The sequence below is a fragment of the Cuculus canorus genome, chromosome 3 (genome assembly GCF_017976375.1).
Source record: "Cuculus canorus isolate bCucCan1 chromosome 3, bCucCan1.pri, whole genome shotgun sequence".
Taxonomy (NCBI): domain Eukaryota; kingdom Metazoa; phylum Chordata; class Aves; order Cuculiformes; family Cuculidae; genus Cuculus; species Cuculus canorus.
Genome location: NC_071403.1, coordinates 45364232 through 45389657, shown reverse-complemented (window position 1 = coordinate 45389657; position 25426 = coordinate 45364232). Strand labels below are relative to the sequence as shown.

Below are 25426 nucleotides of genomic sequence, written 5' to 3'. Positions count from 1 at the left end.
TATAGGGCAGTTTATCTTTGTATTTTCCAATCCTGGAAACTTTCTTGGAGAATCAAACGTTCGTGTTGATGGCAGCACTGTGGAACTGTGGTCTTGCATATGGCAGATCCATTTTTTAGTGTGGTATGGGAAACACTTAGAGTTTGGAGGGATGGAGAGAGTACAGAAGTTTCTCAGTGGTAAGTTTTCTAACACAAAACTGACATCCAGTTGAAATTGTGCAGGGACTGTCACCGTACCCCAGAATGTGGAGAGCTCAAGGGAAAGCAGCAGACAATCTGTTGTTTGAACTATGTGTCTAGTAGATTAGGTGAATCACTAATACTCTTCACATTTTTTTGCTTTCTTTAGCGTGTATGTAAACATAACAAGCTACTGTTATCTCTAATCTGTCAAGGTAGAACCACTTGTTTCAGTAAGCTTTTCATCCTTTATTGTTCTTCATTTAACATGAAAACCCTCACTGTTGCTTAATTGTTGTGCTCAAATTACAACATCTTTGCTTCTTAATATCTCATATTTCATAAAGTTCTATTTCTTTTTCTGATATCTGATAGACTTACATTTGGGAACAGCAAAGCAATTCTAATTCAGGTTCTAGTTTTGACAATACAGCTAAATATGTTGCCTTTTGTAGGCTATAATTTCTGATTGAACTGTGGCTGGTTAATTTATTTCAGTTGTCATATTCCAAAATTGATCTGTTACCTTCCATTTTATAATCATTCTGTAGTTAAGGGCATCCATGGAGGACCAGGGTTTTTTATTTTTTTGTTAGAATTGGATGAATAAGGGAATAAAACTTATTTTTCAGTGTCCTGAACATTGTTTGCTAGTAAGTGCCTAAAAAATAAAGATCACTAGTCTGCTTATTACGTTTCTAATCACTTCTAAGTGTTCGGTCCAGGTATTGTGATTTTTTCAGCAATTTCTTTACTCTTGCATAGTTTTGTTGATTTGCTTTTCTTGCAAGATGGAATACAAGTTGTCTGGTAGCTGATTTCTAACTTGTGAAATTTTTTAACTTACAAAGTCAAGAACTCTAGGAAAGTATGAACTATTTCTACTGTTGAAGAGTTTGATATTGTCCCCTTAAAAATAAGGTTGTAATACTGTATTAATATTTCAGATTGACAGCGCGCTTTCCCTGTGATATCTAATGGATACATTTTTCAGCAGTAGTCTGAAAATATTTCTAAACTAGCTCAATACTCGCAGATTTTGTTCCATACTGAAACACATTTATAGTGTTTAAAGTAATTTGAAGATACTGTTATAGAAGAATTGTCTAATGGTAAGGATAGAGTGGATTTTCATGTATTAGTTTAAACAAAAATTGTCATCCTGATTCACTGTGGGTGATTCTTTTGTGCTGCCCCTGATTAATTCTTTGAATTTCAAATTTGTAGATAGTTTGTCATTCTCTTTTTCCCTCTCTTGAGCCTACTTTTTAAATATAGTATTTTGTAGAAGTATGTTCTGCTGACATTCAGGTAGGACCATGTGGACTGTGACTTAAAATCAGCACTGCAAGCTCATCTTGATCCTAGTGCAAAATCTTCTTGAGAAACCAGGTTATTTGCAAGTACATGATATTATTTGAGTAGGATTTAAGGCAGGACTATGCCATTTTACTTGTGATCCAAGAAAATTAAGAACCCAGGTCTCTGCTTGTGTTTTACGTTGTGAAACATTGAGGGTAATGGGGTTGCCAGCTGAAAGCATGGAACCTCAAGTGTGAAAACGTTTAAGCCTAGTAAGAACTATGTTGTTACCCTAAACCAGAAGGGCAAGAATCAAAACATCTTTTTATTTTGTTTGGAGAAGGATGTTTTTAAACAGGAAGATTGATTTATTCGTGGTAAAGACACTCCATTGCATTATCATACTTCCAGTGAGCAAAATTAAATAGTGCTTTCTGCATCAAATTGGGCTGTAGCGTAATTATTAGACAGTGACTCAATAGTTTCAAAAATCTTACACCTTGTCTTGTATCAGAAGTCTTGAGCACAACTTACAGCTGTAGTTCTCAATTTCTTAAGGAAGAAAACCTGTTCTTGTCTCAACAGAGCAAAAGAATTACGATTTTAAGTGTTTTGGCACTGTTGTCCAGTAATTCGGGTAGGATAGTGTAAGTGGTGCTTCATAAGTAGCTGGACACTGAGGCACTGTCATGACTTCAGCTCAGTGTGCTTACACATATGAAATCAGAAGCTAAGGCCTGTTACTGTCTGTCTTCAAGCCTTTTTGTAAGGGCACATCAGGAATTAAAAGTTCAGTGACATACATTGGTCAGTAGGGTAAAGTGAAGTTTTGTAGTTAATTTAGGTGTTATCCTTAAATGTTGGAGTCAATTCTATTAAAATCTGAGTCTATAAAGTCTTCCGGGTGTCTTTGGTCTAACAGTTTCATATAAAGTTGTTCAAAAAATCATGTTATGTCCCAATTCTTGCTTGCATCTCCAGTCTGAATTAGTCTTCATAGAATAATACAGTGGATGACTTGAACTCCTTGTAGGAAATGGAATTGTATGAGATGAGAGCCTTCTGTTCCTATAGTTACAGAAGATGGGGAAAAATACTATTACTTACTGTTAGCTTTTCAGCTCATTTTGCACTACAGGAGGATGTTGGTGACAAACCTGGGAGAAAGAGCCCCTTCCCCACTTCAAATAACAGAATCATAGAATCACTAGGTTGGAAGGGACCCACTGGGTCATCTAGTCCAACCATTCCTAACACTCTCTAAACCATGCCCCTCAGCACCCCATCCACCTGTCCTTTATACACCTCCAGGGAACTTGACTCAACCACCTTCCTGGGCAGCCTATTCCAGTGCCCAATGACCCTTTCCGTGAAAATTTTTTTCTGATGTCAAGCCCTAACCTCCCCTGGCGGAGGTTGAGGCCATTCCCTCTTGTCATGTCCCCTGTCACTTGGGAGAAGAAGCCAGCTCCCTCCTCTCCACAACCTTCTTTCAGGTAGTTATAGAGAGCAATAAGGTCTTCCCTCAGCCTCCTCTTCTTCAGGCTTCATGATAGCACTCAAGATCACCTGTTCCATGATTTTCCCCGACACTGAGGTCAGACTGACAGGCCTGTAGTTCCCCGGATCCTTCCTGCAACCCTTCTTGTAGATGGGCACAACATTAGCCAGCCTCCAGTCCAGTGGAACTTCCCCAGTCAGCCAGGACCGCTGGAAAATGGTGGAGAGGGGTTTGGAAAGGACATCTGTCAGCTGGGCAAGCAAGTCTCTAACCACCTCCTCTTGGATCGTGGGAGCCTCATTCTGCTCCTCTAACTCCTGGGTTTGTACCCAGGGGGAACAACTTTCTTTGCTATTAAAGACTGAGGTGAAGAAGGCAGTAAGTACCTCAGCCTTGTCTTCATCCCTTGTCACTGTTGTTCCTTCTGCATCCAATAGGAACTGAATATTCTCGCTAGTCCTCCTTTTCTTGTTAATGTATTTGTAGAAAGATTTTTTATTATCTTTCACAGACTTAGCCAGTTTGATTTCTAGTTGGGCATTAGCCCTCCTGATTTTTTTCCCTGCACAATCTCACTTCCTCCATGTAGGCTACCCAAGACGCCTGTCCCTTCTTCCAAAATAGTTGAGCAGCATGTCAGAACAGGGGCTGGAGATTATTTTTTATACTTTGTAGTCAGTTTGGAGTGGACGCAAAGTAGAGCTTTTAGGCTGATAGTATCCAAAAAAAGATTTCACTCTAGTAAAAAAAAATCTGGGTTCTTCTGTTCAGTCATAGGACCTCTGTTAGCTTTCTTTGGCATTACATCAAAGTTCTGTTTTGATGTCTGAATATGCATGAAAACTTGGAGCCCCAAACCATGCCTCTTTCGTGTCCTCATTGGGAAGGATTTTGCTTGTAGTTCATGAAATCAAGAAGCAGAAAACCTCGTGGATATAAGTGGAATATGTCTACTGTGCTAACAGTTCACTTGCGTCTTTAGAGTCGTAAGGTATTTACTGTGCTTGCAGAGAACTGAATAGTCCTTTGTCTCCTAGTTACTGCTTCAAGAACTGTTGATAATTGGCCTTGTTATAAGGGTGATTATTACCTGGACATGGTTATTCAGGGAGAGAAGAGCTCTACAGTTTTTTATCTTACTGCCAAAATTGTACTCACCTTCTGGTTTTGTTTGACCATGAATCGATAGCAAGGAGAGCTCTTGCTAGTTTATAAAATTAGTTGAAAAGTTAATTCTCTCTGAGTAAACTCATGATGGTATAGTTATTGAAAAGTATAAGCCACTCAGATGTTATTTAGACAGACCACTTCTTACAGTTACATTGGTAGCTTAAAGTGAGGAGTAACTTTTCTCCCACAGGAAATGAGATCATTTTCCACGAGTTATCACTGTGTTGACAAGATATTGAAGCTAGAGAAGGATGTAGAACAGCTTCAGGAATTCAAGTTAGATCTTCATAATTAAACATAGCTCGTTAGCCTTCAGCAGCTGGTTCAAATCTGATAATTTGTCTTAGGCCTACTCTCCATTTAAAGTTCTGTTAATGGTATTCTCACTGATGAAATTGCACAGATGCTGTTGAATGTTGTTTCTTTATAGGGTTACAAATCATAAACAAAAATACACTGATTGTTCTGAGTCTTCTCTGTGACAGTTCTCTTCTACTTCCCTTCTACCACAGTGCTGCCAGTCTGGTTTTGTAGTTTGAGAATAAAGTGAGGGGTGACTGTCTCCGATTCGTATGTCAAATAGATGTCGTTTTAGGGATTGAGAATTGAGCTGCTGGCTGGTGCATTTTATGTGTGTGTCCACAGTTACTAGTAAAGTAATTTTTCTCCAGTGTTCTCCAGCCTTCCCATCCTGTGTCCTAAAACATTGCATCATAGAGTAACAGGAACAGTAAAGCGAGTGTTCTTGTTGAGGTTATTTGAATAGGGGAGAAAGGAAACAGTTTCTGTAATACTTGTAAAGTACCTTGAATCTATGACAGCTTAGTGCTACTGATGTAACTGTCAAAGCAGGCTTTGGAAGAGGTGGAAGGGGGGTACAAATTAAAATGTACTAAGACAAGTTGTTGGGAGAAGTAAAGGCTGAGTATATGTAAGTTTGGTAGTAATAATGTCAGTGTCTGAGGGGCAGAGAAGGAGAGAGCCATTGTATCAAAAGTAAAATTTGAGGGTGGAGTATCAATAGCAGAGATGAGAAAGAATTGTCTGAATCTTACTGTCTATTAGCCCTATGTTGAGAGAGAGAGATCAGGTGGAGAAAGACAGCTTTTCTGCACATTTCTTTCTAGTGTTTTAGTTAGGTCAGCTACTGAAACCCCTCCCTGGCAAAAAGCATTGTCAAACTCTCTGCTTTTAATCTCAGAAATTTTGGATAGAGTCACTAGAAGCTCCAGGCCACATCAGGAGCTTCCAGAAGTGGAAAATGACTTTGGGACAAATGGAGTAGTTAGAGATTTTTCATCCTACTAAAGCTAACTTTTAAAAACAAAACCACACAAAACCACATTGGTATTGTTCTTGTATTTTGATGAAATTCAGAAATAATATAACCTCTCAAGTTTGCATATTTGACTTATCTCCTCCTACAAAAAAATCTTTCTCCTCCTGGAAATCCCAATTTTTACTCTATGTAATGCAAGATTAAATGTGTTGTGCATAGTTATAGCTAGTGTGTGTAGGAGAAGTGCAAAGATGAACCAGTTCTAAGCATTTCTTTCATTACTTCCTCCTAGGAAAAATGTCATTTATAGAATGAAAGAGTAATTACGTATTGCCAGATATTAAATATCAGTTTTATATACTAACAATGTTACTGTCACTTTAGATGTAAGCCCTCATTACACTGATTCTAGCTTTCCTGCACTCTGTTTACATCAGATTTTGTACTAGTAGTGTCATCAGTCTCCAAGAACCTGAGATTGTTGATGTTTGTCAGCATCATAAATAGATTTCCTATATATAAATTGACTGCTCACAGCAATATTTTCAGTTGGCATCCTCACAATAAATTCTTGGGGTTTATTGCTTCAATTGAGATCTTAGTGGTAGAATTAAAATTACGATTTTAGTGCTATATTTCTTGTTTGTGGGTTGTGTGAAGGGCTTAAACAAATTCACAAGTCAACCTGCCTTTCAAAAGGATATCTGCCTTTACAAATGAGGCAGAAATTCCTATCTAAATATAATATTATTTAACATAGTTGTGCAATAAGAGTAGATTAAGGTAATTAGTTTCACAACTGCTGGTTAGATCTAAGTTCAGGATTTCCTTTAGGAATCAAGGAACAGAATGGAGTCCTAGGATTCTTCTAGACTTATTCTAGAAGATTTGTTTTCCCTCTGATCTGAGTTCCCTAAATTGCAGCTGCAAATTAAAATTTAAGTCATTTTTAAGGGTTCTGTACATAGAGCCTGGGTGGCCAAATCATTCTATAGTTGCCTCATCATTATTTTAATATTAAGACATTCAAAATTGTCAGTACTTCAGAAGTAGAATATAACAAGACATTGGCCGAATATCAATTATTGTGTTCCAAGTAGTTAATACATAACAGATGTCAGTACTCTGTATGGTTGCCTTTTGTTGTTCTTGGCCTGTTTTTAAGAAACTGAGTTAAGTTAGTCTAGAAATACTGTGGGAACAAAATGTATCTGTGCCAAAAAGCCTGATTGAGAGGAATTTCCACACTAAAACCTAGAAAAGAAAAAAATTTAGTAACGATAACAATGTCTGCTAATATCACGTGCCTCTTTTAAATAGCTGTTTGTCCATATGAGTGCTCATTTCAGTTGGGTGAAAATGTGTAGTACGGTAATTCATTCAAAACCCATTAAATGAGTAAAACCCAATTTACATTTTACATATGTCACGATAAGCTTGTTCCCCACTTCTGTTGTCCTAGTGCAGATTTAAGCAGACCTAATGTAAAAAAATCTACAGGAGTGAGTTGTCAGAAGATGGACTTTGTCACGTTGGTGCAATTTGATTGTCATTTTCTTCACCATTCTACAAGTATACACCTCCCTGACAGGAGCATGTGTTTCAAGATTCCTTTTTTTTTAACTGCTTTCTATACTTACTCCGTTTTTTCAAGGTTGTCTTTTGAAAAGAAAATGTTTCTTCTGCTTTCAGGCTCATCTACTTCTAGTGATCCCATATGGTCTGGCCATTCACCACCACCCCATCAAGAAAATTGGGTCAGTTTTGCAGATACCCCACCAACCAGTGCTCTTTTAGCCATGCATCCTGCTTCTGTCCAGGTGTGACACTATTGGTGTTTTATTTGCTTCATTCGGATTGATCTTGCAATTCTTTTTTTTCTTATAATTTTCATTGCAGATGTTTGTTGTGTCTGTGCTGTAGTCTGTTCAGTCTTATTTGCCCAACGGATAATTGTTTCGTTAAGTTGACTTCATTTGGAATGATTAACTGAAAACTACCAGTTTAAAAAATGTCAGCAATTATGACTTTAAAACATTTGTGTTTAGCTTTTTCGCATATGTGCAATACATTTTTTTTCTGCTTACATACCTGCAGTCATTCCTATCCATATGTATTGGTGTGCAAAAATAAAAATACCCTGTCATTATCCTGTAGATGCAACCTGTTGGTTTCCTGCAGTTTTTAAACTCCTGCAAGATTTAACTATGCTTTACTTTTTGAAGGCAGAAAGTTGAGAATTCATAGAAGCATTTTAGGTAGATAATACTGAGGAAAAATATTTCATTTCAGGACCAGACAACAGTACGAACTGTAGCATCAGCTACAACAACAAATGAAATTCGTAGGCAATCAAGTAGTTATGATGACCCCTGGAAAATAACTGATGAACAAAGGCAGTATTATGTTAATCAGTTTAAAACCATTCAACCTGATCTAAATGGATTTATACCAGGTAAGTTTTTCTTTAAAACTACAATTGTGGGTGCAGTAGTTCTGTTACAAAGACTTTGTTGTTTACTTAGGTTTGTATACTATTTTGAAGAAAGTTCTATATTTTACTGATAATGTTGTAGTAAAGTCCAGTGTAATTCAAGAAAGGACTTTAAACTGATTTGCTCCTTTTTTCCTTCATTTAACCCTAGTAATTAGTGCCATTTTTCCCAAAACTAAGTGTGTGCTAAGTAGCTCATTTCCTTTACCATAACTTTAAGCCTTCTAATGATTTAACTTACTTCAAATATTAAAAATGGTTGTAATTTTTCAGGATCTGCAGCTAAGGAATTTTTCACTAAATCAAAACTACCTATTCTTGAACTTTCTCATATTTGGTAAGTGTGATGTGACTTTGGGAAAATTATTTAGAAAGATGACAGCTATCTGACAATCATCTAGGCATCTGCTTAATAGAAGGTGTTACATGAAATTTTACTAGTACTTCAATATGTTCAGTCCTACTCACATTTATGCCAATAGTATTTTAGCAGGCTTTGAGTCTAGGCTGGAACTATTTAAAAGGTGTTGATCTTTCTTTTGGTGTAGTGACTTCTGATCTGGATATTTTCCCACTTAAAATAAATCACATTTATTTAGTATACTTAGCCAAAAATCCAAGGCCAGCAATATTGTGTAGTACTGTCTTAGATGAGTTAAAAACCTGCAGAGATAAGTGATTTTAAATGAACTTTAAGCTTTAAGAAATGTTATGAATGAAGACTCATCATCTTTGAAGAATAAAGCAGGTAGCACTAGTATGAAGTGTTTAATAGTGTAAAATGAATTATAAGCTGCATTCTTTTATATTTCACGTAGCACAACTGAAATATGCATTTTGGAAATAAAATAACCTTAAGAAATTTTATTTATACTAAGTTTTCCTTTTTAGGGAACTATCAGATTTTGATAAAGATGGTGCACTGACATTAGACGAGTTTTGTGCAGCATTTCATCTGGTAGTTGCTAGGAAGAACGGGTATGATTTGCCAGAAAAGTTACCTGAAAGTTTAATGCCCAAACTGATTGATTTGGAAGACTCAACAGGTAAGACATGCTTCAACACAAATTTCTCTGTTTCCAAATGATGGCATAGTTGTTGCAGTATATTGTCAGATATTTATAGGTTTGTATGAGAGTTAGTCTGTATGAAGTAAAGCAATGTGCAAATTCTAGAAATTTTAAATTAGTGTGTGAATTGGATCTTATACTTCAGAGAATTATTTGGATTGCAGCAGCTCCCCTTAAGATTTAATACAGGGTATTGTGGTATTTGTAGATAGGTAATGTCAGCTTTTCAGAATGAGCGAAATCTGTCTGCATAAGAACAGCCTGTAGAAGAAAACTGCAGTGAATGAAAATGGGAGCATGAAGTCAGGCAGTGGTACAAATACTTCTCTAAGTGCTTATATTGTACATTTATTTTATGGATTGAGTACTGTTGATTGCATCTGTCTTGGCAGAATTTAGGATCTGCAGCTAAACAGAGTACTAGACTTATTTCCTTTTATGTAGGTAAATGTGAATATTTTCCTTTAAACTCAGTTTTATCTCAGTCAGTACAAGCTACCAAAGCTTTAACAAAACTCAAAGCAAGCTTGGCTTTTCTGTGAATTTGTTTTTCGTTTGGGCAACTGCAACAATGCCATTGAAAAAGCATCTGCCATGCTTTGCATCTTACACAATTATTTTTAACACCTAAAGCTTTCCGTAAGTGTCTTACAGGTGTCTTACGCATGTTTTGTGTAGATATTAGCAAAATTCCTTGAATTACAGGTAGCTGTGTAATCTTTCCACAGCAGTTTTCAGCCTTATCTTTTGACCTTGCGTTTAGCACTAGCTGTGCTGGGCACAGTTTTGGGAACATTGAGTCTCAGCCTGGTGCCTGGCTGTTTACAGGAAGTTTACAAGGCCTTTGCAATTTTGATGAGTTACTGGTTTCCATGTAATGGCTTTTTTCATGCTAGTAGCACCTCAGTCTCCCCTGGCCTCAAGATGGGACAATTAGTTCCGTTCTGGACTTCAGTGTTTTGGCTGTTCTCTTTAGGCTGTGCCTCCTGCTGTCCCCAGCAGCACTTTGGAACCATAATGGGTTGCGGGTTTTCAAAGGTACAGTTGATCACCAGTGACTATTCAAGTGTTTCCAGTTCAGTTTGACGATGGATTTGTACAGAATATTGAGCTGTCATAAGCGAAGAGTAGGCTACAAAGGTCAGCTCTTCAGAATCCTGAAAACAGTTCTTTTTTATAAGTGTAATCAGTTTTTGGTACAGTGTATCAGACGTTCTTGTGGCAGTTCATTTTCAATCACATATGTATCAAGCAGTCCTTTTAAATGGTAATTTAATTAAGCTGTCTTTCCTCTTGTGAAATATTTTATCTTGTTCAGAGTCTGAGTTATTTGTACTACGAACATATTAATATGTCTAGCTCTTATCAGTCATTCTTTCAACTGTTCCTGTTACTTACCTTATACGGTTGTAATCTGGCCTTACATTTTTTCGAGGCTTTTAATGCATTGCTTTAGCTAGTATTGTGGTATCTAGCAGAACAGAAGACACTAGGCAGGATTTTGCTGCGTTGTGCACAATGCTTAACCTGCTGCTCAGATTTACTTTACTGAATTCTCTTCTAGTTTGAACAGAACAAAAATAAGTGCTGCATTGTGAAAATTTGTGCAACTCTGAAGGAATGTTTCTGCAAGGAACTGTACTGTCTGAAAGCTCAGAAAACTGAAATAACAACAATGTACAATTACAAAGTGACAGCTGCTAGATTTATTCAATTTGCAAAATGTAGTGAATTGTTTTAGTATGGAGGCTTAAAATTTAAAAGGTCCTTCGAGAAAGTATCTATGGCAATGGATTTCTTCATCTCTGTTTTCATGTTTTTGGTTTGTATTTGCATGGATATACTGTATTTTCTTTAACCTTTCATATAAGGGATTATTTTATTCTGTAAGATAAATTTCCTTGCTGCATTTGATGCAAATAAACATTAGTGTGTTAGTGATTTTCTCATAATGTAAGAAAGAATTATATTTATTTCTACACATAATCAAAATCTAAAATGCTATTTAAAAGCTCAAGTACAGGGAGATTGTATGGTATGGAGTAATCTTCCAAGTCTAATTTCTAGAAAGATGTTCAAAATAAGAGCAGCACCTGATAGTGGCTTTTGTCTACTGCTAAGTACTTATGTGGAAAAGATGAAACCAAAGGGTATTTTGCACTTCTGATGAGGTTTGAAAAACTGTTCTGAGAATAAACTGAATGCAATTCATGGTTTTGGTTTATAGTGATTCCTGTCGTTTCAGAAGTTGGAGAACAGACTGGCGAGGTAGGTTACTCCAGCTCTCCAGCAGAAGCACCTCCAAGCAAGTCTCCATCAATGCCATCCTTAAACCAGACCTGGCCAGAATTGAATCAGAGTGGTGAGGTTAGCACTTTTATTAAGAGTTCTTTCATTACCAGTAATAACTAAACTGTGTATGCAACCATAATTCATTTTAAGTGGAGTGGGTTGTTGATCACACATTATGAAAAGGTTTACAAGACTATAGACACAGGAAGGTTCTTCACGTGTTAAATTGTACAAGGTAATGTTTTCCTTCTGATTTTTGCATCTCATTTATGAGATGAGCTACTGTTTATAATGTGCACCATTAATGATAATTAAGCTTTATATTAGTCATAATTATGACAGCATTTATGTTAACAGTTTAACTCCTGATTTTTTTCATTAAGGACAGGTTTTTCGTTGAGTTCTTTGGTTACCTCTGAAAGGCTATTTTAGCCAACGTTTTGCAAAAAACTGAGAATAAATTCCTGATGGATCTGGATAGGGAGAACTATTATACTGGTGATTTTACCTTCAAATATAAAATATCTCACCAGTATAATGTAGAGAAGTCAGTTCTGGGTTTGTTTCAGAAGCAAAGACTCAAAATTGAATTTGAAGCCAACTGTTGGCTTTATTTATTTAAGTTTTAAATTTTTGCTGTTATGTGTTGCTACTTTGTAGTCTTCTAGCATACACATTTCCTATATAGGCACTCTTGTATAGTAAAGGTGCATTTTGTCAGAAATTGAAGCTGAAGTTACCAAACAGGACTTTTAATGTAATTTTTTTCCCCACAAATGTCCATTGTTTAAGAAGCCTGTGAGGGATAGGTTCCTAGAGTTTTTCATTTTGCTCTGTTTTAATGTGTTTGCCTTTGACCTAGAATAAACCAGTAATTTATTCTAAGAGCTACTTCAGAGGCTCAAATGGCTTCCTGACTGTAAGTGTACTACAAAGATTATGAAGGCTTATTTTTCATTATAAGGGGGAGAAGTAGTGAAATTATTTTTTGAAAACTCTTTTCATTTAGTAATCTGAGATTTTCAAGAATAATTTAAAAGGTGTTCTAACATCTAAAATTGTTCTGTCGGTAGCTGAGTATTGCATTAGCTGATTGTCTTACTGAGGGAGCTTTTTCTGGCTTTCTTTATTAGACTTCAAGTGAACAGAAGATCTGTAGTAAAAGATTTAGATAAACCAAGGGAGAGTCACTATAAAACAGAAAATAAGCAAATTTTTAGGATCAAATTTAGGAGCAAAGGAAGTTTTCTTCCTCTCTCAGAAGAAGGACTTTGTGAAATCTACTGTTCCTCTTAAAGGAAAATCATACGCTCACAGTGATGTCCTTAACAAAAAATGTAGGAAATGGTTTATTGATTTTTAATTGTTTGACAAAGTGACTCTTGGACTGCTAGTAGGAAGCTCTGTATTAGGAGGGAAATTAGCAGGTACTCAGTTGTTGCTAAAAAGCTGTAAATGTATGCAACTGTATTAAAATTTGCATTGATGCATCCCCTCATGTTTTTTAATAAGGTAGTAATTGGTTACGCTGCATTGTAATTAAACAAATTCCTTTATTGTCCAATGCATTCAAACCAATCAAGTAGGGTAGCCGCACTAGTGGAACAAAGTCAATAATTCTGTCATCCACAGTTTTGTATTACAAAACTGACGGTCACTTTGGAGAGATAACATGGTATTTTTTTCTGAAAATCTACTAATAGTTTAAGAGGTTTGGAAAAGTTCTAACACTAAATATCCTACTAGATACTAACTATACTAAAATAAGAGTTGAATATTTAATGAATGTTCAGAGGTTTTTTGTTCTAACACAAAGGATTTTCTGATTTTTCAATTATATTGCTGTGCACGCTTCCTGCTCCTCAGCATTTTCTTTTCAGCATGAGTCAGGTCAAAGTCCTCAAGGTTTTAATGCCATGAAAAAATTTCTGGTATTACTACAGGCACCAGTCTAAATGTTTCCTCTTTGAACTTCTTATAACTGTCATTAACCAATGAATTGCTTGAAAAAGCTATGCATCTTTGGATCATCTGCCTTTCCAGGCAATTTCATCCCTGTTTCTTTCAAAACAATTGGTTACACTGTTTTTTTCTAGCTCATACTTGATTTTTAGACTCCATTTGCCAAGCTCAGTTACCGTAAGCTCACAAGTATGGGCCAAGGAATCAGTCTCAAACGTCAGAATAAAGAGCACTGTGACAATCCACCTAACTCTGGATACTACATGCTTCACATTCTCATCTATTCACTCATCACTTCTTTCTGATGTTAGACATCTCTTCCGTCCAGTCTCAAGGCTAAGCATTAAATTCCAAGAGCTTAAAAGCTGAAAAGCTGTTTTGGTTAGAAACAGTCTAGTGTCATGTGGTCATGTTAACTTTGTTACAGAGATTTGCTTTTGAGTTCACAATTTACACCTTGTTTCAAATGTCTTGGTGTTCTTTTAGTAAGGGTTCAGATCCCTGCAAGTTTAGTTTCCGGTGACCTTTTGAACATATTTTTGAAACATTTTTTACAAGTTGAGAAGACAAATGTTTTGGCTTCAGCTAGTTGGGATTTTATCATAGCAAATCAGTTGTATTGTCAATGCTCTCAAACTTTGCTGAGTTTGAGGTGCAGTCAGTGGATTCTTAATGTATGTGGCTTTCTCTTAACCAGGGAATTAGCAGTAACTAACTTCTGTTAGTATTTCAGGATGAAGCACAAATAGCATATTCCCCAGAGCAGTTAGGAGAAGTTGGTGTTCGTTTCTCTGTGCTCAGCTAGGGAGCCTAAGGACAAGTAATAAATGTCCTGCAGTTTGGCTTCAGAGGAGTAGAATAAGGTAAATTCAGCATCCATCTTAAAAAAAAAAAAAAAAAAAAAGTATTTCAGTATTGATCTTAACTATATCATAGGTGCTATATGCCTTATGGAAGTTTTGAAAAATTAAGGTACAGTGTTTCTGTAACCAAGTGGTCTGTCAATCTCACTGATAACTTGGAAGCAGTTGGCCAAGTCAAATCTAAAAGACTAGTGGTAGTCCTAAAATAAATAATGTATGCTTTATGAAAACAAGCAGCTGTGTAAATGGAGGATGCCAAGTCAGGGGAAAGGCTGGCGGAACTTGGCCATTAAGTGTATGACTTAGTAAAAACTGGCTAGCTTACCAGTTTGTATAGCTCTGAACTACTTGTGATGCTGCCCCTTCATGAAGGGGTAGACTGACACAGAGATGAACCATTTAATACAGGAAGCGGAACAGAGCAGTTAGGGAAACCTAACTGCTAGAAAGGTTTTATTAGACTTTGTCTGTGATGGGGCTAGTTTTGTATGGCTTTCTTTGGGGGGAAAAAAAAAAGCAAAACTCAACAGCCAACCCAACAACAAAACCAACAGTAAAAAGCCCCACCTCGAAAAACCTGTGTGAACAGTATCCCATAATCTTTGCCTTAAAGTTTAAAATGAGGAGATAAGGCTCTGTCTCAATGAGAAGCAGCACCACGTACAAAGGTACTTATGAGTTAATCTTTTTCTGAATTTAGAGTCAGCTGGTTGAAAGCAGTTATTTAGGAATTTCCGTAGAGTTGTTTCTAAAATAACTTTTTTTGGACTGGGTGCACATATAGACCATTCACCAAATGTATTCTGATGTAGAGGAGCACGTGACATTAGGTTGCCTAACACCATTTAGCTTGTCCTGTGTCTTCTGGAATCCTTTACATTGATTTGCTTGTAGAGATGGGACAAGAATATTATTTGTTTTCACAATTATGCTAACATAATTTTTGTCAAATTTTTTAGGCACTAAAAATTCTGTATTTGTAATTTTTGGTGTAGTATTTGAAACTTCGTTAATATTTACTTCTTGTTTTACCAAAATACGTCATTTAGCGTTCCTGTTGTGATTTATAATCTGGTTTCTGGATCATAGACTAATTTTTTGTCTTTTGATATGTTGTTGATCTAGTTGTGACTGCAGCTTGACTTACTAAACATGAGGACTCTTGACAACTATGTATTGATACAGCATGCCTATATCTATAAAATTTTTCAGGTTGACCTATTTGCTTTTAGTAATCAACAGTATGTTTGAATTTAATTCTTTGCCTTGACAGTGATTTAGACTTGTAAAAAAATTCTGTTTTACAGCATAGAATCACTTCTTGGGGTTGCACTGGCAAGCTGAACTGGTGTGATTGGAGTACTCTGCTCAGTGTTCATTTGTCTGTGATTCTGAAAGAAAATCAGTATTTACGAAATATGTTTGAAACTCAGCAGCTACAAAGCTGAGGAATCTTTCTGTGGAATTTATAATTAAAAATACATACAAAATGTGGCACTGATCTTCACAGTATTTGAAGGGCGTAACTAGTGTTTTATTGCTGTGGTTTTCATTTGCAAACATGAAATCCAGAGGTACTTTTGTGATTGTGCACCTGTCTCTTCATTATGAAATATGAACATAAAGATTAATATAAATGGATAAAAAAAACTTGGTTGCCCAATAATCTGACTGATGAAAACCACAATGTGTATTAGCATGCTTTCCAAGTCAACTGCTGTTCAGTGTAGCTAGAGTACTTTCCAGTGCAACCTCCAATCTACCGTGCTAAATCTCCTCAGTGATCTTTTGCTCCCATCTTTCTCATCATGCTGACTTCTCTCCTCTGTCTGTTCAGCAGTGGGAGACATTTAGCGAACGCTCTTCAAGCTCACAAACTCTGACCCAATTTGATTCTAACATTGCACCAGCTGATCCTGTAAGTCAATCACTTAGCTTGCTTGTTTGGAATTAATTTTATTAACACTGAATTTCCATTCATTGTATTTAGCTATTATGCATGATTCTGTGGACTGCTTTCTGGGAAATGGTGACAAGCTTCTTTATTTTTTGCTTATTTTAGGATTATAAGTTTTCTAGTACTGCTCATGTTTAGTATCTGAGTGCAAAGAAAATGCTTTTTCTCCTTGAATTTTGGTGTATATAGGTTTTGATAGCAGTGCTGTATTACACAAAGTATTTAAATGCTTTAAAAAAAACATTGTTTATAAGCAATGCAAGGGCCACTCCCAATGATAAACCAGCTCCATTTCAGGTTCTGTCTTCAGCATTGTTTTGGGTTTTTTCAAGTGCAGAGATTTATTTGCACAAACTCTTATGAGTTGACATTGCCAACTTCACTTAAAAAATGACTGGGCTTTAACGGGTGTGGTATTTCATACTCCTAATGTTTTTACCAAGTTACTTATTAATAAGGCTTTTAGAGTTTCTCCAGTTAAACCTGTGCAGTTCTAATGCTTTACTTACTGACGAATGCTCTGAAGGATTATGTAGTTAGATATCTTGACAAGCGTGGGAGCCAGAAATTCACTATGGAGTTTCCAGTTCTTCTGGTTTTAAACTTCACAGCATCTGACATTGAAACTCTTCTGAAATGCATTTAAATTACTTCAGTATTTAGTAGCTGCTTCCATCCTGCATTTCTTACAGATGGAATTACCACTGTTAGTGTCCATTTTAGTTTAATTAATTATGATGTTAGCGTCCAGTTGATTATATAACAAAGTAATGGGTGTGCATGATATGCATATAACTCCTTTTAGTATTAAAATAGTATTCTGAAGACATAATTTGTAAGTATACATATATTTTTAAGTATATCAATGCTCCACTCAAATTTAACACTGCTATTTACAGGAAATACTGTTTCTACATGCTGGAAGCTAGAATTCAAACTGCAGTGTTCTCTGTGCTCTTGAATGGCCCTTAGAAAATACTCAAAACAAATGAAAATGTCAAGCTTAAAGTGAAAAACAGCCTTTTGTCATCTGAGAGAGACTTTTTGGTTTGAATGTACTGTATTTTTATGTCTTAAAGAAGTAAAAATGATTGAAAACAGTTTGAAATTTTTTCTTGAGGTGTATATAGTTGCTTGACAATACAGAGCTATCACTATCTTGTCTTCACATAAGCTTGTAGTTTTTTACATAGACTTAGTAAATGACAGAAATCTGAAGTTTTGATTGTTTTTACCATACATGGATAATCTAAAAAGTAGAATAGTGATGATACATGGAAAACTCCATACGTAGCCATCTATGTGTTTTTGTATGTGTGTGTATAAATGGAAATTCAATGTAAATGCAAGAAATGTACCAGGCAGTCACATTGAGAAATTTTCTTACAATGCTTATACTTAAAGATTTTTAAAGAATGATGAGCATCTTTGGTGCTTGCTGAGGTGACAGACTTTGGGAATAAATACTTGAGATTCTTTATTTTCATATGAAAAAATGACAGCAAATTTTCAGTAGCACTATGCAGACTTCTTATTTTAGCAGTCTTAACAGTGATGCGTAGGACTGACTTATTGAACAATTGCTTTCCCTAAGTAGAGAATTGGCTTTCTTGAGCAGTTGTTAATAGCTAACTAAAGATTGTATTTGTAGACCAGTTCTTATCTTTTTGTTTGAAAAGCAGCTGCTTTGAAGGTAAAAGATAAGTGAGAAGAGTAAAACAGTACATTCATCCCCGAGTATGGGAACATAATTTGACTATTATAAGTGAAAGTTATTAACATGTTTTGTGTAAAATCAGATTTGTGATCTGAATATATAAAAATCCATTTAACTCTTTAAGATGTTTTTGTAGTAGCTGCACATTAGGTTACAGTAGAGGACTGAAGTAACTACAGCAAGAGTTACCTTTGCATGATAATCCCATGGGGGGGTATAATATATTCTTAAAGTGATAATTATTCCTAAAAGCCTGGTGCCACAGGAATGTTTGAGCTGTGACTAGAAAATGGTTTTAAAAGTTTATACTTGCAACAAGAGTAGTGCAATTCAGTTTAAACAGTTTTCAAAGCTCTTAATCTGAATGTGATTTGCTTGGTAAAATTGATGTACTTAACTAGTCAGAACAGATTAAACTTCTAATGCAAGGGTAGTTTTGAAACTTCTTGTTATTTCTAGGGACAGAATATAATCTGGGAACTTTTTTTGTGCTGTAATTGTCCCACCCATTCGTTTATGCTGAAAATAGTTTTAAAAATCAGCTGTGTCCATATTTTTAGGTTACTTGTGAACAAACATAAAAATTTTGAGGTATTTTTTAAGCTGTATCCGCACAGATGGAAAGGGCTGTCTATAAAGTACGTTAAAATGAAGTCCATTGTCTGAACTGCGAAGGAAATGCCCTAGTGTAAGGTCAAAGCCTATCTAGAGATATATCCCACAAGGTTTATTATCCTGAAGTTAGATTTTAGTATTTCAAAGACTGCTGAAGCTGCCTGTCTTAGACTACTGCAAAGTACCTATGTAATAGAGAATTACTAATACTTGTAACCTTCTGAAACATCCCTAAGTAAAGCCTTTCTAGGACAGGAAGGACCACCTCGAGTTGCACCGAAGAAGATTTAGACTAGATATTAGGAAAAATTTCATTACCAAAAGGGTGCCAGGCATTGGAACAGGCCACCCAGGGAAGTGGTTGAGTCACCATTCCTGGAGTTGTTTCAGAAACATGTAGATGTGGTGCATAGGGACATGGTTTAGTGGTAGACTTGGCAGTGTGGTTTACAGTTGGACTTGATGATCTTAAAGTTTTTTTTCCAACCTAAATAATTTTATGGTAAAGCTGAGGTATGGGGCTTTGAAACTGTGAGGGGTTTGTTTTTTGGAGATGCACTTGGAGTAACAGATATCTAGTATGTCAAAAATGGTGGAAAGCTGGTAAAATTCCATTCCTGCTTACAACCTGCTTATCTGTAGTAACATTTCTAGTGCCCTTTTAAAGTAGCATGCAAGGTTATTACACATTAGAAATCATTAGAGAAAGTTAAGCTTACAAAACTTTGGGTTTATGGGGGTATTAAATTCCCTGGCACTGTGTAAAAAAAAAAATAAATCTATGAAATTTCGTTGAGAAGTTAGACTTTGCATGGTATCAAAGACTTAACAGTTTAAAACTAGATGAACATCACTTTACTCTGATCTCCTCCACAGGACACTGCAATTGTGCACCCAGTTCCCATAAGAATGACTCCAAGCAAAATCCACATGCAGGAAATGGAGCTTAAAAGAACTGGAAGTGGTAGGATTTTTTTCTTTTGCTAATAAGGAAAGTTTAATACATGCAATCTTTTTTTCCTTCTCCTTAGATGAATATATCTAGAGTTGTAATAAGCACAATTAATGAGATTCTCTGAGTTAAGAGTTAGAGTACTGTTCAGATTGGTGCAGAATTTGAATTGGCTGTTTGCTGCAGTGAGAATTTCACCACTTATAACGAGGTCATTGCTTGGAGTAGTCTAGGAGTGTCATGATATAGATTTTAGTGGGGTCTCCAGGAGAATGTCTGTTTCCTTATTAAATACTGAAGGAGACGGCAAAGATGGAGAACATAGCCTGCATTGATAAAGCTTGTTCTACTAAGGTTAGAATACTGAGTTCATTATTTTGAAACCTGACAGCTTTTGGTAGTAGTATCAGGCCTTTTTTGTTTTTCAATACTTTGGGTAGCAATAAGCCACGTGGTTTGATAACTTCAGTTGAAGAACACTGGAGGCTCAATTTATAGGTATGTCCCAATATGCCAGTATTTGCTGGAGTCGTGTAACTCATGCACAGTCTTCAACTTGAGAATAAACAAGTATACACGATGCATTTCTTTTGAGATTTCCTTAGCCTTGTAAATACTTAAAAATTCCCAACTCTTGACACCGAGAAAGAGAAATTACACTTTCACAATGTAAAACTTCAAAATTAGTATAATTCATATGCCAAAAGCGTTAAAAAAAGTACATTTTTAGTCTTGAGTGCAACAATTCACCTAAGGGGAGAAAACAAATGTAAAGCTCTGTCATCAAAAATAAAAGCTAATTTGAATACATTTGTTTATTTAGACTTGTTTTTCCATCTAGATCATGCTAACCCTACTAGCCCACTACTTGTGAAACCATCTGATCTCCCAGAAGAAAACAAAATCAGTTCATCTGTAAAATTTACAGCTGGAAATACAGTTAGTAAGTATCAAAGTATTTCTGTGATCTCATTTTTTTTCCATTAATCAAAACGTAGAGCTGATGCATTCTTCAGTGAATGAAAACCTTCTAGATTGGAAAGGCTTATCTCATTTTAAAACTTCCATGAAAAATAGAGACATTTCTGCTATGAAGTAAATATTAGAAGTAGTAATTAAAGTTGTACTTACGCCACTGGAGATGCCTTCTTGCCATACGCATTCAAAAAAGTTAATTTTTGTCAGTTCTTTTCCCTTTTCCTATTTTCCTCTTTTAATCTTAGGATGAGAGATTGAAATGTGTGGAAAGTGGAACTGCCTAAGTAGCATTTGATTCTCCATCCTCAGAACTATGTAACATGTTTTCTGAAGAGTGAAAACCTGTTGACCACAATCTTCAGGCAATTCTTATCTGTTTTAGCTGCTAAGAAAATATTATAGACTTCCAGATTTCTTTTTTAGGTGCAGCTTTTCAACTGTTTATTTGCTTCTAATAGCCTTTTTGATTTTCAGTATCTCCTGTGTTCAGAACATTTGGTATTATTTTTAATTGATTAATCTGCTTGTATAATACTGAGAGAGGTCCCAGATTAGGCAGCCTGAATGAATCTCTGGAGTCTGTTTCTGAGATTTTTTTGTTTTCTTTAAGCTGAAAACTTCTTCTTTGAAGAATTCATTACTTTGAATCCTTGTCATTATTAGGACAAGTATTTTGCTTCGTAATACAGGAGTAATTTTGAAAGTGCCTTTTTGCAATTTGTTTTGCTTTCCTCATGAACTCTGTCTCAGTCTTCATTCTGAGCAGTGTCTTTTTCTGTTAAAGCAAAGTTTGGTTTTACTAGGTAGCATTCTGATGTAAAACAAAGAATGAGCAAACATGGTCTTTTAGGGAGGAAATCACTCCTATCTGCAGGATGTAAGTTCTAAGAGCCCTTCTGTCCTACCTATTCTGTATCCAAGTTTAGCTTAACCTTTGATAAAGGGCCTTTAACTGTAATTATACCAAGAAGTGTTCTTCCCTCAGAGGAAGAAAGTAGTGAATAAAACAAACCTTGTTGTAGTGTAACATAAAGCCACCCTGTAGTATCTCAAACTGTAGTTATCATGGGATGCCTGTCCCTTTTCTGAAGAAATGGGTTTTGTCAATATTGTAAATCATTTTTATGGTGAATCCTGAAGGCATTTATTACAATCTGACTCTAGGAAATGAATTTCTGATGCTTAAAAAACCACTAAGTCTTAACAGATTTTTGGGTTTTGTGCAGACTTGCTGTCTTGGTAATTAAATTTCATAATGTTTAGTGTCATACTTTAATAGTGTATCTGAGCACATTTGATGCAAAATCAATGTCAATCTCAATATTAATTCAAGCAAGTCCTTTTCTAAGTGTTTTTTCACAGAATCGTTTAGGTTGGAAAAATGTTTAAGATTATCGAGTCCAACTGTAAACCTGACACTGCCAAATCTAGCACTGAAATATGTCCCTAAGTACCACATCCACATATCTTTTCAATATCTTCAGGAATGGTGACTCAACCACTTCCCTGGGCACCCTGTTACAATGCTTGGCAACCCTTCTGGTGAAGACATTTTTCCCAATACCTAGTCTAAACCTTATTTGGCACAATTTGAGGCTGTTTCCTCTCATCCTATCACCAGTTACTTAGGAGAAGAGACCAGCACCTATTTCACTACAACCTCATTTCAGGTAGTTGTAGAGACCAATAAGGTCTCCCCTCAGCCTCCTCTTCTCCAGACTAAACAATGTCAGTTCCCTCAGCCACCCCTGGTAAGACTTGTTCTCCAGAACCTTCACCAGCCTCATTGCCCTCCTTTGCACGCACTGGAGCAGCTTAATGTGTGTCTTGTAGTGAGGGGCCCAGAGCTGCATAAACACAGTATGCAGCCTCACCAGTGCCCAAGTATGGTGAACAGGTGCTTCCCTAGTCCTGCTGGCCACACTATTTCTGATGCAAGCCAGGATGCTATTGGCCTTCTTGGCCACTCGATCCCACTGCTGGCTTATATTTTGCCAGCACATGAACCTTTTTAAAAAGTAAAAATTGGATATTTGAAATTCTATATTAACTGTATCTGTTAGGGTGTACTAATGATGCAAACCAAATATGAAACTTTGTACTTTCTTTTACTAGCAGATGGTTACAGCAGTTCGGACTCCTATGCTTCAGATCCAGAGCAAATTGGAAGCACTGTAACACAGCAACGGTCAGTAAAGTAGCAACTAGGATAAAAAAAAAAGCGTTTAAGAAACCTGTTCCGAGCTACTAGTTGTTTGACAACTAGCTTGTCAAATGATGGCTAAATAGATTCTTAACTTTAACACTCAGGAATCTGGAGGTGGTCTGTTTTCTTATGTGTTAACAATGTACACTTGTCCTGTTAACATGCAAAGTGAAAAAAAAATAAAAAATAATGTGCTCTAAGTTGTTTGGGATTGGCTGATGAAATGAAACTCCACATTCAGTCAGAAATCGAAAGACTTTCTCCTTAAACACAAAGGAATGTAAGTATAGGAGATCATGACGTAGCTTGAAACCATTGGTTTTGTACTCTTAAAAATGTGGCTTTGTCACATGAAAAAATGAAACATAAATTAGAAATATTGTGGCATTAACTCAATCGTTTTTAATGAAGGGCTTCTATAAAATGAAGGACAGTCGTAGGCCAAAAATAAATTAAGGGATTGGAGGAAGCTATGCAAGCACATAACCAACTGCATCCCTTGACATAAGAGAATGTGCTGTACAAGCTGGTGCTAATTGTTCCCATTAAATCTGCCGAAATAGGATTAAAAACCAGCTAGACCATTAACCGTCTTACAATCTGTTTCAAAGGTGAGTTTCAAAACAAAAATAATTAGGGTGACTTCAATAGCAAAGAAAGATTTGCAATCGCATCTCAATACGGCAGCTTAAACTTCTTTCCTCCATTGTAACTTTACAGCAAATTTGATTCTGTCCTGCTCCCATACATGTTGTTGTACTATCAGCATGGCGGTTTCAACATGTTCTTTTCATCTCTGGTTTTGGGTTGGGTTCTCTTACTGAACTCACTGAAGTGAGTGAAGCTTTCTGACGAGTTGCTGCTTTATGGCACAGGTAGCTTCTGTCCAAATCTGGCACTTCTTGTGGTGTCTACTCAGGAAATTTTTCTCAGACATGCTCTTTTTCTTCCTTTCACTGTTATCTCTTCGATCAATTGCAACTTTATCTATGGAGATGACATTGTCCTTAACCCTGCCATTAGTCCAGAGTACTTCTTATATTTTCAAGAAGCAAAAGCTTTTAAGGCTATGTCAGATAATTTTATACTTGAGGAGTGTCCTTAAAATACTTTCTCCCTTTTTTTAATCCTATTTGGGTCTTTTATACTAGACTAGCTAGGGGGATGTCCCTAGAAGTCAGTAAATTAGACTTGTATTTCGTCAGCTTGAGAGTTACACAGTGTTACAGAACCATTGTCCTGGAAAGCATATTAAGAAAGCAGATTTTTCTATTGCAGTAATGCAATTTTGTGTCTGGACTTACACATTAAGAAATTTCAGCTTTTGGGTGAAACTTGCATATCTTCCTAGTTTTAGATCTTTTCGTAGTTACAGAAGGATTTTACAACTGACTTCTGTAACAAAGACTATCATTTATGAGTTGAATGAAAGAGTAGCTACGTTCATGTCAATGGTTCAGTAAATCTATCTTGCTCAATTTGGACTAGTTAGGAAGTTTCTGAAAGCTGTTTTTAAATGGAAGCTGTACAAAAGTTCTGTACAATAAATCCAACTTAAAAGCAGTACGTTATCCTTCTGTCCTTTCTGAATGTATGTTTGATGAACTTGCAACAGGTATCCACTAGATGGTGATCCTACCTAAAAATGAGTTAAAATTTTTGAAGATGCTACTAAGTATATAGATTTGGAAAATATTAGGCGGAGAATTGAATAGTTATCTTGTATGCCAAGATACTCTTTAAGCTCCATAGACATGAAGCCAGGTCCAATAGAAACTTAATATTCTTCATATTCTTCTTCAGTGACATTGAACTTAACCCATTTAAAACATAATTAGGATCTTTACCACATCTTAAAATAATTTGCAGACTATAGCGACTACCATCTGGATGGAATTACCATGCTTAGGGTTCTCTGTTTCTTAAATGCCGTTGTTTGGGATGTATGTTATGGGCTTCCCAAAATAAAATTACTTGTGGTAATATAAGAATAATTTGGATAATGGAGATTTAAGAAAACAGAAATATAAAAACAATTGTGAAATCAAAGAATACCAGAAGCTTAAAACTGATTTTTCAATCTTCAAAATCAATGGTAATCAGGCTTTTTTTCTGTCTGTCAAACTTAATTTTTTAATTGCATCCTCTGAAGAACTTTTAATTTTTTGTTCCAAATCACTACAGAAGCTTATCTTTTGCAGATCACATTCAGGAGCATCTCCGGATAACGCTGCACCACCACCACCTCCTCCAAGGCCTCATCCTTCGCATTCTCGATCATCATCTTTAGATCTGAACAGATCATTTTCGGTTACCCCAGGTAGATAAATTGTATTCCTAGAGTATATTATTTTTCAGTGCATATATTCTTGAAGCAGACAATTTTTTCCTCTGAAGAAAGATTTAGAGTGGGTTTTAAAATACTGCTTCTGAATGAAAAAGCTGAAAATGTCAGTCTTCCCGTTTGAGTTAAAATTTGTACTCCACTTTGCTTAAACTGATAATTTAGAAGTAAATTCTGAATGCTGGCATTGTAGTCCTTCAGGTGAATGTGAGGAGCAAGTTCAGGAAATAACTTTTTGGTGATGCACCCACATGCAATGCATTGCATCTGCAGGTAAATTTTCAGGTGGAGTTTTTCTGGTATCAGATATATTAGAGATGGATGTTAAGTATTTCGCCTCAGAGGAAATTATTAGAGGTCACTTCTGATGCTCTGCATAAGAGTTTTTATTGTACTTCTTACTTGTCACTGCTTTTCAGTTCAGGATCACAAAGTACGAGAAAATGTTAAGACTGTATAATGAGGGAAAAATAAAACAAGGGCTAAGATCAGGGAAGTATGACCATGTCCGTACTTAGAGCGGGAACAAAGGATAAGATCTG

The 25426-nt window shown here is 36.0% G+C and overlaps 1 protein-coding gene across 13 annotated transcripts in view; it reads left to right on the top strand.

Moving 5' to 3' along the window:
- Positions 1 to 25426, top strand: part of REPS1 (RALBP1 associated Eps domain containing 1) — a 65047-nt gene that overhangs the window by 30075 nt on the left and 9546 nt on the right. For 2 of the 13 annotated variants that reach the window (XM_054061446.1, XM_054061436.1), the window contains exons 5-14: positions 7127 to 7254; positions 7727 to 7889; positions 8202 to 8265; positions 8820 to 8974; positions 11226 to 11365; positions 15953 to 16033; positions 19281 to 19368; positions 20198 to 20299; positions 22450 to 22522; positions 24742 to 24860. In XM_054061446.1, the coding sequence (XP_053917421.1) occupies positions 7127 to 7254; positions 7727 to 7889; positions 8202 to 8265; positions 8820 to 8974; positions 11226 to 11365; positions 15953 to 16033; positions 19281 to 19368; positions 20198 to 20299; positions 22450 to 22522; positions 24742 to 24860 (1113 nt within the window). The remainder of the gene's footprint in view (positions 1 to 7126; positions 7255 to 7726; positions 7890 to 8201; positions 8266 to 8819; positions 8975 to 11225; positions 11366 to 15952; positions 16034 to 19280; positions 19369 to 20197; positions 20300 to 22449; positions 22523 to 24741; positions 24861 to 25426) is intronic. The other 11 variants (XM_054061442.1, XM_054061438.1, XM_054061437.1 and 8 more) reach the window with 11 other exon arrangements.